Source organism: Cervus canadensis, chromosome 8 (genome assembly GCF_019320065.1).
Source record: "Cervus canadensis isolate Bull #8, Minnesota chromosome 8, ASM1932006v1, whole genome shotgun sequence".
NCBI lineage: Eukaryota > Metazoa > Chordata > Mammalia > Artiodactyla > Cervidae > Cervus > Cervus canadensis.
Genome location: NC_057393.1, coordinates 965,871 through 978,392, shown reverse-complemented (window position 1 = coordinate 978,392; position 12,522 = coordinate 965,871). Strand labels below are relative to the sequence as shown.

General features: G+C 54.8%; 1 protein-coding gene across 3 annotated transcripts in view; it reads right to left on the bottom strand.

The window, feature by feature from the left end:
* Window positions 1-2,023: 2,023 nt before the first annotated feature.
* The window catches only part of CFAP46 (cilia and flagella associated protein 46), a 96,049-nt gene continuing 85,550 nt past the window's right edge, over window positions 2,024-12,522 (bottom strand). For 2 of the 3 annotated variants that reach the window (XR_006270787.1, XR_006270788.1), the window contains 5 exons: window positions 6,442-6,515; window positions 6,262-6,322; window positions 6,157-6,192; window positions 5,586-5,688; window positions 5,133-5,169 (listed from right to left, as the gene is read on the bottom strand). Coding sequence is in view for 1 of the 3 variants with exons in the window: in XM_043476002.1 (XP_043331937.1) it covers window positions 2,325-2,449; window positions 3,213-3,293; window positions 3,392-3,528; window positions 4,145-4,226; window positions 5,057-5,169; window positions 5,586-5,688; window positions 6,157-6,192; window positions 6,262-6,322; window positions 6,442-6,512 (809 nt within the window). In the remaining 2 variants the exon portion in view is untranslated. Of the gene's footprint in view, window positions 2,450-3,212; window positions 3,294-3,391; window positions 3,529-4,144; window positions 4,227-5,056; window positions 5,170-5,585; window positions 5,689-6,156; window positions 6,193-6,261; window positions 6,323-6,441; window positions 6,516-12,522 lie in introns of those variants that run through there. The other variant, XM_043476002.1, reaches the window with a different exon arrangement.

The window sequence follows — 12,522 nt, the reverse complement described above, 5'->3', positions numbered from 1 at the left end:
ACTCTGGAGCTCAGCCTGGCCCTGAGCCAACTGCTGCTCAGGAAGGGGGAGGCTGGGTGGGGGCAGGGCTGGGATCTCCAGGCAACGCTGTCCCCTTCCCCTGTGCCGGGGCGCCCCATCACCCACCTGCGTCCTTTCTGGAACACTCACAACTTTCAGGCCTGGCCGCCCTTTCTCAAAGGGCCGTGCACTGTTGGAATTACATTGTCTCCTATTATTACCAATAAATTCCAAGTGATCTTTTCTCTCCTTATAGTTTTTAGGGTTACATAAATTTCACCTACGCGGTTTTTCGTGCTTGAATATATTACAGAATGCCACTTGTGTTACAGCAGCTAATTGATACTGTGATTTGTCATGTTGCCGGGACATAACTCAGAGGGCGACTGAAGCCTCGGCTGCACAGAACGGCACTCACATTTCTCACAGGAGAGACACGGCTCCAGGTGAAAAATGCGACGCTGCGCGGATGAAGTATTTCCAGAAGCTTTTATCCTTGTTGTCTGGGAGGGTGCCAGCATCTTTCTAGAGGGAAGCTCATATTTCCAACGCTGCCCCATTTGAATTTATTCCCTGGTCATTAGTTAGCGCTTTTTTTAAAAAAGAGAAAAAAAAAACTGGAACAAATATGTGTATATGTTTGAAGAAAAGAAAAAAATCAAACACAAAAGAGGGGAATCATCACCTCAATATAATCAAAGATGAGGTCTTAAAAAACTTATGGTGAATTAATTATAGATTCACAGGAAGTTGCGGAAACAGCCCACGCAAACCAGGGGCCCAGGCTGGTGCTGCGATCCGGCGTGGACCTGGGTCTGCCGCCGTCACCCCGACAGGGGTGCGTCTGTGAGGTGTGTGTCTGTGTCTGGGTTTCCGTGTCTGTATGTTTGTGTGCCTCTGTGTGTGTCTGTGTGTTTGCGTGTGCTCGTGTCTATGCCTGTGTTGTGTCTCCCTGTGACTGTGTGTGTCTGTCTGTGTGTGTCGGTGTGTGTGTGCACGTCTGTGTGTGGCCAGGGCGCGGTGCAGTGTTCTCCCGAGTGTAGATTTGTGGCCTGGTCACAGCCCAGGTGCAGAATCCGGCTTTGCCCCAGGCCTTCCGTGGGCCGTGTTCTCCTCTCAGCTGCTCTGCGCTCTGAGGACGTTGTCTGAACGACACCACAGTGAGTGACCTTGTTGGTGTTGGCTTCTCCGCCCAACACGATGCCCTTGAGGTCCAGTCCAGCCACGGGTGCTTCCTTTCCGTCATGGGTGTTCCAGCAAGTAAGTGCACTGCCTGCTTAACCACTCGAGGTGAAGGCCTTTGGGTTGGTTCTAGTTTTTGCTCTAATGGGATGAAGCTGCCAGACACATTCATGCAGGTATGTTTGTGTGAACCTAAGTTTCCATTTCCCTGGGATCCGTGCAGAGGCTGGCTCAGGTGCTAACCGCACACACAGTTTATGAAAACCTGCCAAGCTCTTTTCCAGAAGGGCTGCACCACTTTACATTCCTTCCAGAGACACGGGAGACCAAGGATTCCTGGCGTGTTTGCTTTGCCATTTCCGGTCCCTCGATTCAGGGGAGACGAGGTCTTGGCCCCAGTCTCCCCGCTGGCTCTTCTGCCTGCCGCTGCCACCAGCCTGTCCCCTCCTGGTCCCCGCAGGCCTGCGGAGCTGGGTATGCCCTAGAGCCGTTAGAGTGCAGACCAGGCCGCCCCTGCCACAGGGCTGGGACATCAGGGCTGTCAAGTCCCACGCCGGCCACGCCACCGAGAGGCATTTGCAGCGGACATCCCAGCCCTTCCCATCTCCTTGGCAAAGCCCCACAGGGCCAGTGGGTCAGGCTGGGCCCCTGGGAGTCCTGAACACACGGTCACCTTTACCCAGGATGTGAGTCCCAGCCCCGGGCAGAAAGCTGGGGCAGGGAGGCCCCGGGGCTCAGGTCACACGGCCACACTCTCCCTGTGAGTTTGGAGGTACTGGCGTCTGCACCAGGCGGGGGGCAGAACCAGGCTGGTCCCTGCTTTGGGGGCACAGAAACACAGTTCAGAGGTGATGAAGCTGTTTATTAAAGCACGTGGACAGAACCGTGTCCTCATTAGGAGCCAAGGCATGGAGGCCTGGGGCCCCCGGGAGAGCCTGGAGAAACAAGGGGTGGGCCCTTGTGGGGTGGGCCCAGGTACCCCCACCCACCCCCAGAGACTCTCCTCCATCCACGGGGCCCTGGCTTCACGGTGGAGACGCGCAGGCGCCACCCTGTGCAGAACGGGGTGGGGGCTCCTCTGGGCAGCCTGGCAGGGGTCTCAGGAGGAGGCTGAAGACCCCCGAGAGCGGGCCGGGCGCCCCTCACATGATGGCCTGGTGCGGCAGCCCGTAGAGCACCATGTTGAGGGTGATGGGGAGCCGCTCGGAGCCCTGCAGCTGCGGCCGGAGCGCTGCTGGCCGATCCTTCCAGACGTGCGAGGACTCGTCTGGGGAGAGCGGACAGGCACGCGATGCGGGCTCACAGGGACCGACACCCAGGGCCAGCCCGACGGAGGGGACGGTGCCGCGGGCCCTGCCTTCCGCACTGCCCAGGTGTGGACGCTGCGGAGCCACGGGCCAACCTCACCCACTCGCCCGCCCAACGGCTCCCTCACTCACACACCCTGAGACACTTGCTCCTACATGCTCACTCACACACCCCCTCACACGCATACTCCCATACTTGCTCACTCACACACTTATGTACACACTCACTTGCTCACTCATTCAACAAGCATTTATTGTTTGGCAACCACCTCCTGGCACTGTGGACCGTGGGATTTTAAACTTCAAGCTCCTTCTGCACTCTGTATTTGAAGATCTCGTGAGCTAGGCTAAACCTTTCTTAGTTATGGCAGATGCTCCGGTCAGCGTTGCTCAAGCTACCTGGTGCTGCACTGGCTTCTTCACACCAGAACCCATGTGGGGCGCTGCTGCTACATGTGGACATTAGGGTTTCATTTGCGCTGGAGGAGTGGGTGGGCTTCCCCCCCAAGAGCACCTTGGGGGGCTTTCAGGGTTTGAGGACTTGAGCCTTTTGAAGATAAAGATGTTCTAGTCATTTGTGTGTTTCTCCCTAAAGACACTGGATGCCAGATTTCACACAGGCTGTGGGCTGCAGGAGGCTGAGGACCCCTGGAAACAGGAGAAGTGAGAGTCCCCCAACCCCACGCCCGAGGGGCTGGACGAGGAGAGCCCATTTCTAGTTACCGTGGTAGGCAGTTTCACTGGCTCCCACCTCCTGAAGCAGGCGGGTTGTTCTCCCGATTGGCCTGCCAACCGCCAACAGATCTAGACAAGAACCAGCCTTGAGATGGGCCGTCCACCCCCCACAGGCCCCAGGAGGCCGTGTGGCTGCAGGACTGGGCGGCAGTGCCGGAACCACTCACTTTCCCACAAGACCCGGGCCCGCATCGCGTTGTCCTGCAGGACCGTAGCCCACTGGCTCACCACGATGCTCCTGACCCCCACCAGGCTCAGGAGGATGGCGGTCTCGACTGGCTCCTCCAAGGACAGCTGGAGTTCACTGCAGGGGACCGAGATCGTGGGCTGGCACAAGGGGTCCGGCCCGAGCCTCCCGTCCACAGCCCAAAGAGCGCCAAGCGTGGGGCCCGGTAGCTGGACTCACCATCCTTGAGCTTCTTGAAAAGTCCAGATCCCACCTGCCCACCCACCGCCGGCCCCCCTATGTACACAGTTAAATGCCATTTAGCAAGAAAAGTCATCTCAGGGCACCAGCACATCTCTGGATGGCTCCCTGCGGCGGGGCGGGGGGTGGGGGGGGGGCGCGAGGGGACGAACGCCCAGCAGACGGTGGTCTGCAGTCCCGCTGCCCGCAGCCCCCGCGGCCCTGGGGTGTGTGTGACAGGTGATGTGGGGTGCTGGGGCCAGGTGTCCTCCCCACTGCCCCCTCTGTCTCCGGTCCCAAGCCCAGCTGCCCGAGGCTCCAGCAAGGCCTGTGGTCAGTGCTGGCAGCAAACCCCCCCCCCCACCCCCGGCCCGGGACTTTGCCAGGGCAGAGTCTGGGGGCAGGTCACGGCAGCCGGGCTGCTGTGGGGGGCAGGGCCAATGCCCCAGATGGACGTCCACCGCTCACATGCCCCCCAGGTCTCCCGTCAGCTGCCAGAGGGGGCCCCGGGCACCTCCTGCTCTCCGCGGACTCCGCGTGGCGCCGCACGCTCTCGCAGGACTGGGCCCGGTCCAACAGCACCGCCATCTGACACTCTGCGGTCACAGGCGGGGCTCAGCGGTGGCATGCCCGGGGGCGGGGGACCTTGTGGGCGGGGTGTCACCCAGGGCACAGGCAGCTGTGGGAATGCAGCCCCCTCTGCCCGAGGCTCAGACTTTGGTCCATTTTCTAGGCCATACGGGGGCCTGCTGCAGCTCCCCGACCTCCAGGAGGGGTCTCGGCTCCCAGCTGCCCCTACGAGGCGGCGGCCTCCTGCGCCCATTGAAACAGGGCCCTGGCCGAAAATGGAGCACGTGGGTGCGGGCATGAGAAAGCCCCACAGCCGAGGCCGACCTCTGCTTACCCGCAGCAGTATGACTGTGGGCCTGCCTCGGGGGCCATCCCCAGTGCAGTCGAAACCTCCAGCTGTGAGCACAGGCTTGGCTGGGGATGAGGGTGGGGGTGGGATATGGGGGCACCTGGGTGGGGTGGGGTGATGCGGGTGCCAGTGGGCAGTGAGAAGAAACTGGGAAACGGGACCAGAGCCTGCAGTTCAGGTACAAGAACTGGGAGCGGGGGAGGGTTGTGACCAGCACCTTCCGGAAACGCCGGCCCAGCCCTCCTGGACTCTGAAGGCCCAGTCCTAAAGGGTGACCTGCCCCAGCTCCCGAGCCTGCGCTCTCAGAGAAATGGAGGAGGGGACGGAGGCAGGAGCGGCCTCAGCCCCACCCCCAGGCCCTGCTGTGCGGTCCTAAAGCCCCCAGCCCTGCATCAGAGGACCGGAGACACCTGATAAGACGCAGGGTGCGTGCTCTGTCCTTGTGCGAATTCGACCCGTGCCCTGTGCGGGTGGGTGTAGCAGAGAGGCGGGCCTCCGAGGTCTCACCTTCCAAGTTCATGGCGGCCAGCCTTTCCACTAATATGTGCGATAGGAAGTTCTCCATCCCGTAGAAGAAGAAGCCTGTGCAGCTGCCCAGAAGCTGCTCCCACTCGGCCTGGCTGCCAAGGCAGGAGAGGAAGAAGAAGCGGGAGCGGGGAGGCGACGGGACTCAGGGCCGCCACCGTGAGCACCCTGTGCCGCGGTCCGCTCCAGCCCTCCCCGGGGCGGTTACTCTGAGAAGCAGCGGAGGGACCTTCCTGCAGCCTAGGAGCCCAAGTCCCCGAGGGCGTTGGCTGGGACGAGCCCGGCCCGCAGCTGGCCCCGCCCCTCCCCTCCCAGGCCCCCGCCCCGCCCCGCTCCTCCCAGGCCCCGCCCCTCGGCGAGGCGCCGCCTGGAGACCCTTGAAGCTGAGCGGGTGGGAGCGCACCCCCTGGGCCTAGGTCTATCCGGGCGCTGGGACTCTAGGCGCCTCCGGGCAGGGAGGAAGGGGCTGAGGAAACAAGGGGGTCAGGGCGGGAGGGGCCCAGAGGCCAACCTGGGAAACTGCTTACTGCCCAGGTGCCCCGTCCATTTCCCAGTGAACGTGTCTCGGAATCTCTCCAAAATTTCCCGGATCACGGAGACAGGAGTCAGCATTTCTGCAACCAGAATGAGACGGTGACCAGAATGGGATGGCGTCGAGGGTGCGGCCACGGAGTGGCCCTTGGTGCGGCGGGCGCCCGGGGCCTGGCTCCTCACGGGCAAGGAGCCTGGGGGAGTGGAGGGGTGGCGCCCGTTCCCTCCTCTGTGAAGACACTGAAAACCAGCTCAGCCAAAGAGCCAAGGAATCGTCCCAGAGCCGCGGGGCCGGCCCTCTGCCACAGGTCCACACCTGGTGGCGGCACCCTGCCAATTCAGGGGTCCCTGTCACACGCTGTTGACCTGCCCTGGCTGCCGACGAGAGGCCGGGCGGGTCTCGGAGCACACGGCCACCGTCCCCCTTCCCCAGGGGAGGTGAAGCAGGAGCTGGCCCAGGGCCACATGGAGGCAGGGCAGAGGCTCAGAGGCCAGCACCCAGGCCTCCATGTTCCCAGTGCTGGGGGCGGCCCGTGGCGGGGAGCACTCACCTGGGCCTTGGGCCTCCTCATAGGGGTCCACGACGACTGGGCCTTGGTTAAGGAGAACTAGGCCCCAGGATCCGTGTCTGGGGTGGGTGAAACATCAAAGGATACACTTGAAGTTGTCCGAGTCGACGAGGACGCAGTGGGAGGGGACGATGCGGGGCATGCTGCCCTGTGAAGACAGGCAGGTGTCCCTCGGGGTGTGGCCTGCGGGCAGAGCTGGCCCGCTCCAGCCAGGGGCCCGGCCTCAGGCTCCCAGGCCCTGGGGCTCAGCGGGGCAGGACCACCTACCTTCCTGGCCTTCCGTGTTGCGCCTCTCTTCTTGTGGTCTTTGCCTCTGCTCTCCTTCTTCATGTTCCCTTCTGCTGAGACAGTAACAGGAAGTGGGGTCATGGAGCTAGACAGAGGCACAAGGATTGAGGGCACCAGACACCACTGAATCGTTCACTTGAAAATGGTTAATTTTATATTATGTGAATCTCACCTCAATGTAAAAACAAGCATTGAGAACAGTTGATTTTAATTTTGGTAAATCTGAAATGGCAGTAATTTCTCAAATGTAAAAGCTCCCAGGGCTGGGAAAGGCCTGGGCCAGGAGGTCACAAGAAAGGAACAGTTGTCAGAGGCGCCCAGGCCTGCACGCCTGACCATTCACACACCACGCGGGTCACCGGCCGATGTGTGTGCCGCCTGCCCACTCATCGCAGGCGGGCGCTGTTTGCTGGCTGCTCGGCCTCCTGAGAGTTTACACCGTCTGCTCCCTGCCCGTCCCTCTCCTGGTGGAGGGAACTGACCTCTGCGGAGGCCTCCAGGTGAGCACAGATGTAAGCGCTGACGTGGGGGCTCTCTGCCGAGGCCTGACTTTACGGGGCACACAGGAGGCAGCCTGCTCTAGATTCAGATCAATTCTTCCATCAAGAAGAGGCGTTCACTCCACTCCTGGCTTGCTAAGAATTTCTGTTGTGAACACATGCATCATCTGAGATGTTTACAGGTTCATTTTCCCTTTACTCTCTTCACCTGTGACATCTATAGGTTTTAAGGTCAGACGGGGTGATGAAATGTTATATTTTTCTTTCTTTCCTATTCTTGAGCAGTGCAGGCGTCAGGGTCACCCCTGGCCAGCAGAAGATAGACTTTTCCCTTCTACCTGGGAGATGTGAACAGACTGACAAGAACAGTTTCTTGGAATTTTGGTAGAATTCAACAGAAAAAAAATGGTAAAACTGGTATTTTTGTGGGGGAATGTAAATCTGTTGATCTTTCTTTCTTGGCTCTGAGGCTGTTGGGGTTTTCTTTCCTTCTTGAGTCTCGAGTTCTTTTTCCCTAGGATGTTGTAAAAAATTTGCCTAAATTTTTGAATATATTGCCACAAAGTTGTTCACAATAGTCTATTATCTTAAATATCTAATGCTCTTTAGAGTTTGTGTCTCTTTTATTTCTAATATTGTATATTTGTACCTTTATTTTTTTCTGGATCATTCTCACTAGAATGTGTCTATTTTACGAGGTTTTTTTTTTATTTTCTCAAACAACCAATGTTTATCTTTGCTTCCAATTTTATTGGTGTCTGTTCATGTATTTTTTGTAGGCTTTCCTTTGCTTTCTTCATTTTTTCTTTTGTTTTTTTGTTTTTGCTGTTCTTGCTCTAACTTCCCAAATTAGATGCTCAGCTTAAAGCCTCCAGCCCTTTTCCTCTCGAGTCTGCTGTAATCCAGTCTTTTTGACATTTCTGTGGTCACTTCTTCTGAGTCCCATGAGCTGAGCTATTTAGAAGTCACTGTTTTAAAATTTCTGAAATATGGGGGTTTAAAAAAAAGTCCATCTTTTGGGAATTGGTATCTGACCCAGTCACACATGGTCTCAGCCTGTTTCTCTAATTTCTAGATACAAGATCCATGTGTCCATGAAGCCGAGGTTGTTAGCTTTGTTGCTCAAAGCCTGTCTGTGCCCTTCCTGCTCATGCCGGCAGTGCTGGCCGCGGGCTGGACTCGCCCATTGCCAGCGTGGGCCCCAGCCTCGCCCCAGGTTCTTGCCACTTGTGCTTCCCCTGTTTGGGGCTCCTTGGTCACCCTGCCCTGCGGGGCCCGAGGAGATAAAGGTGGCTCCGCTGCAGAGAGAGAAGGCGCCCTTCCAGCGGCACCGGGCAACTCTCGTGTCTGTTCCTCTGCTTGCCGGCTGCCGTGGCTCCTCTCTGGTCAGGAGTCTGGCGCTCAGACAGCGCCGACTGGCATGCTCTGGCTCACTCTGCCCTAAGTGGCAGGTGGAGCCGCTCACCTTTTTGGCTCTCAATCTAATGTACGGGTCCCTGCACCTCGCCCCGCTGTTCTGTGTGTGGGTCTCCATCACTGGCTGCTTGTAACTTGACTGAGGTCTTGGTTCACTTGTTTCTCTTGCTTATTTCCCCTCTTTATTGGTTTGGAATTTATACACCAGTTGTGTTCCTTTGTGGTTATCCTTAAAGGTTTGCCGTGAACAATTAACATTCAAAGAGCACTCCTCCAGCCTGAGGGTTCCAGGCTCTGAGAAGTCCTCACTCGGGGGTGTGCGGAATCCTTCTTTTTCATCCCCACTCAACACTGCTTCGGAAAGACAGCTCACATTCACGCAGTGTGCTCGCTACTTTATGGTGACAGTTTGCGTTGGTGCTGTTGCTGCGATAACAAATTACCACAAACGCAGGGGCTTCAAACAACAGTCTAGAGGCCAGAAACCAAAAGGGGCCCGCTGGCTAAACCCGAGGTGTGCTCAGGGCCGGGCCTCCTCAAGGCTCCAAGCACGGTCGGCAACCTTGCCTTTTCCAGTCCCTGGAGGCGCCAGGAGCTCATTCCACTCCCTCCGAGCCCGCCCCCTGCCTGTTTTCAGGACCCTGGTGATGGCACGGGGCCACCCAGGCAATCAGGATCTGTCACTAACCACACCCGCGAAGGCCCTTTTGTCACGTCAGGTCGCATCCTCTTGGGGCCTGGGGATCAGGAGAGGGACATCTCTGGGACGTTGTCCTGCATCACCGCCGGATGCCCACAGGATGATCTGCTCCTCCAGATGACGCTGGCAAGGCAGAGCAGTGCAGACAGGAAGGCCCTCCAATAATGGTGTGCAGACAGCTGGGGCCTCGCGCGGAAAAAAGAAAACTAAATCTTAACTCACACTGTACACAAAAACCAGTATCAGGTGGAAGGTAGACAAAAACATGAAAGGTGAAGAAAAAGAGACATGGAGGACATCACAGAGTATCTTCATGGTCTTCAGGTAAGAAAATATATGTTTTATTTTAAAAGACCTCATAAGCACGAGGTGTTAAGTTTTGAGAAGATGGATACGCTGGACTCTATTCAAATACTTTGTTCAAGGAGAGGTACCAGGTACCAGTGAAGAGATGAGCTTGAGAAGGAGATTGGCAGTTCAGACAAGTGATCAGAAAATGTATGCGGACCTAACGAACAAAACCTGGAACACCCAAGGCAAAAACTGGCGAAAAACTAGAACAGATTCTCACAACGAAGACATCAAATAGCCCGTAACATGTGAAAGGGGTGGGACTCCCAGCCGCAGGGGTGCAAATGGGCGGGGCTTGTACCAGGCTCCACCCACCCACCCCACTCCTGCTTGTGCTCTGGGTGGGCCAGGAACCCAGGGTCTCTTCCACCCTTAATTTCTGGCCCATTAGTGTCCTTTGATTTAAGCTGATTTCCTTAAAGAAGCATGTTTGGGGCCAGGCCTTGCATTTCCATCCAGGGCGGGGATCTTCACCTTTTGATGTGGGTGTTTTGACCTTGCACCGAGACTGATTACTGGGGTGCTGGGGTGCAAACACACCATCTTGCTGTTTTATTTCTCTCTGTCCTGTCTCTGCTTTCTCCGTGTCCCCTCCTCCTGGCTGCTTCTGGTCAGTCCTGCTGTTTCATGATTCTCTTTCCTCTTCTTCATCGAGTCCCAGCTGCATGTTTCTGTCTCCGTGTCCAGTTGCTGTGCTGGCCGCAGGTCGCTGGCCGCTGGTCGGTCAGCACATGACTCTCACCCACAGCCCTTGCTGCCCCACACGTTCATTTATATAATGCTGTAAACCCCACCACACATTGCTGTTAATTTTTAATGTCAACATCTCTTAAAGAGATTTTAAATTAAGAAAAAAGTTTTAATGGCCCACCCACCCTTTTCCAGCTTCTGGTGTTTATTTCTTTGTGTAGACGTGGACTCCCACCTTTTTTTCCCTGCCTGGAGAGCATGCTCAGCCTTTCTTGTGGGGTAAGCAGGCCTGCTGGGAAGAATTCAACTCATCTGTTTCTGAAAAAGAATTTCACCACTGTTCTTGAGAGTTATTTTTTAAAATATCCACATTGATAGATATTTCTTTTTTTATTTCTGTAATAATTTAAAGACGTCCTTCACTACTTGTGTCATTTCAGCTGAGAAGCCTGCTGTACCTTTTGTGTTTGCTTCTTGATACACAAGGTGTCTTTTCCCCTTCAGTCCAGTTCAGTCGCTTAGTCGTGTCCGACTCTTTGCGACCCCATGGACCGCAGCACACCAGGCCTCCCTGTCCATCACCAACTCCCAGAGTTTACTCAAACTCATGTCCATTGAGTCGGTGATGCCATCCAGCCATCTCATCCTCTGTTGTCCCCTTCTCCTCCTGCCCCCAATCCCTCCCAGCATCAGGGTCTTTCCCACTGAGTCAGCTCTTCGCATCAGGTGGCCAAAGTATTAGAGTTTCAGCTTCAGCATCAGACCTTCCAGTGAATATTCAGGAATGATTTCCTTTAGGATGGACTGGGTGGATCTCCTTGCAGTCCAAGAGACTCTCAAGAGTCTTCTCCAACACCACAGTTCAAAAGCATCAATTTTTCGGCGCTCAGCTTTCTTTATAGTCCAACTCTCACATCTGTACATGACTGCTGGAAAAACCATAGCTTTGACTAGACCGACCTTTGTTGGCAAAGTAACATCTCTGCTTTTTAATATGCTGTCTAGGTTGGTCATAGCTTTTCTTCCAAGGAGCAAGCATCTTTTAATTTCATGGCTGCAGTCACCATCTTTAGTGATTTTGGAGACCAAAAAAATAAAGTCTGTCACTGTTTCCCCATCTATTTGCCATGAAGTGATGGGACCAGATGCCATGAGCTTAGTTTTCTGAATGTTAAGTTTTAAGCCAACTTTTTCACTCTCCTCTTCCACTTTCATCAAGAGGCTTTTTAGTTCTTCTTCACTTTCTGCCATAAGGGCAGTGTCATCTGCATATCTGAGGTTATTGATATTTCTCCCGGCAATCTTGATTCCAGCTTGTGCTTCAATCAGTCCAGCATTTCGCATGAAGTACTCTGCATATAAGTTAAATAAGCAGAGTGACAATATACAGCCTTGACGTACTCCTTTCCCTATTTGGAACCAGTCTGGTGTCTCATGTCCCATTCTAACGGTTGCTTCCTAACTTGCATACAGATTTCTCAAGAGGCAGGTCAGGTGGTCTGGTATTCCCATCTCTTTAAGAATTTTCCAGAGTTTGTTGTGGTCCACACAAAGGCTTTGGCATAGTCAATAAAGGAACTCTCTTGCTTTTTCAATGATCCAATGGATGCTGGCAATTTGATCTCTGGTTCCTCTGTCTTCTCTAAATCCAGCTTGAACATCTGGAAGTTCACGGTTCACATACTGTTGAAGGCTGGCTTGGAGAATTTTGAGCATTACTTTGCTAACATGTCAGATGAGTGCAATTGTGCAGTAGTTTGAGCATTCTCTGGCATTGCCTTTCTTTGGGATTGGAATGAAAACTGACCTTTTCCAGTCCTGTGGCCACTGCTGAGTTTTCCAAATTTGCTGGCATATTGAGTGCAGCACTTTCACAGCATCATCTTTTAGGATTTGAAATAGCTCAACTGGAATCCCATCACCTCCTCTAGTGATGCTTCCTAAGGCCCACTTGACTTCACACTCCAGGATGTCTGGCTCTAGGTGAGTGATCACACCATCATGATTATCTGGGTCGCGAAGATCTTTTTTGTATAGTTCTTCTGTGTATTCTTGCCACCTCCTCTTGGCTCTTTTCCCCTTGGCTGCTTGCAAAATACTCTACCACTGGTTTTAATCACTCTGACTACAATGGTTCCTTTGTAGTTTTCTTTGTTTCTTGTGTTTGGGATTCACTGAACTTCTTGGGTCTGCAAGATGACGGTTTTCATGAAATTGGGGGGAAAACTGGTCATTATGAACTCAAATGTTCCCCCTGAGAAAACTCCTCTACAGGCAAATTCATTGCTTTACCTCGTCCAGCAGCTCACTGCCGCTCTGTTCTGTTTCCCCCAGTTTTTTGGTTCTGTTTTTCCCCCAGTTTGTTTCTTTAATCTCTTCAAGCTCATGAGGCGTCCCTCTTGC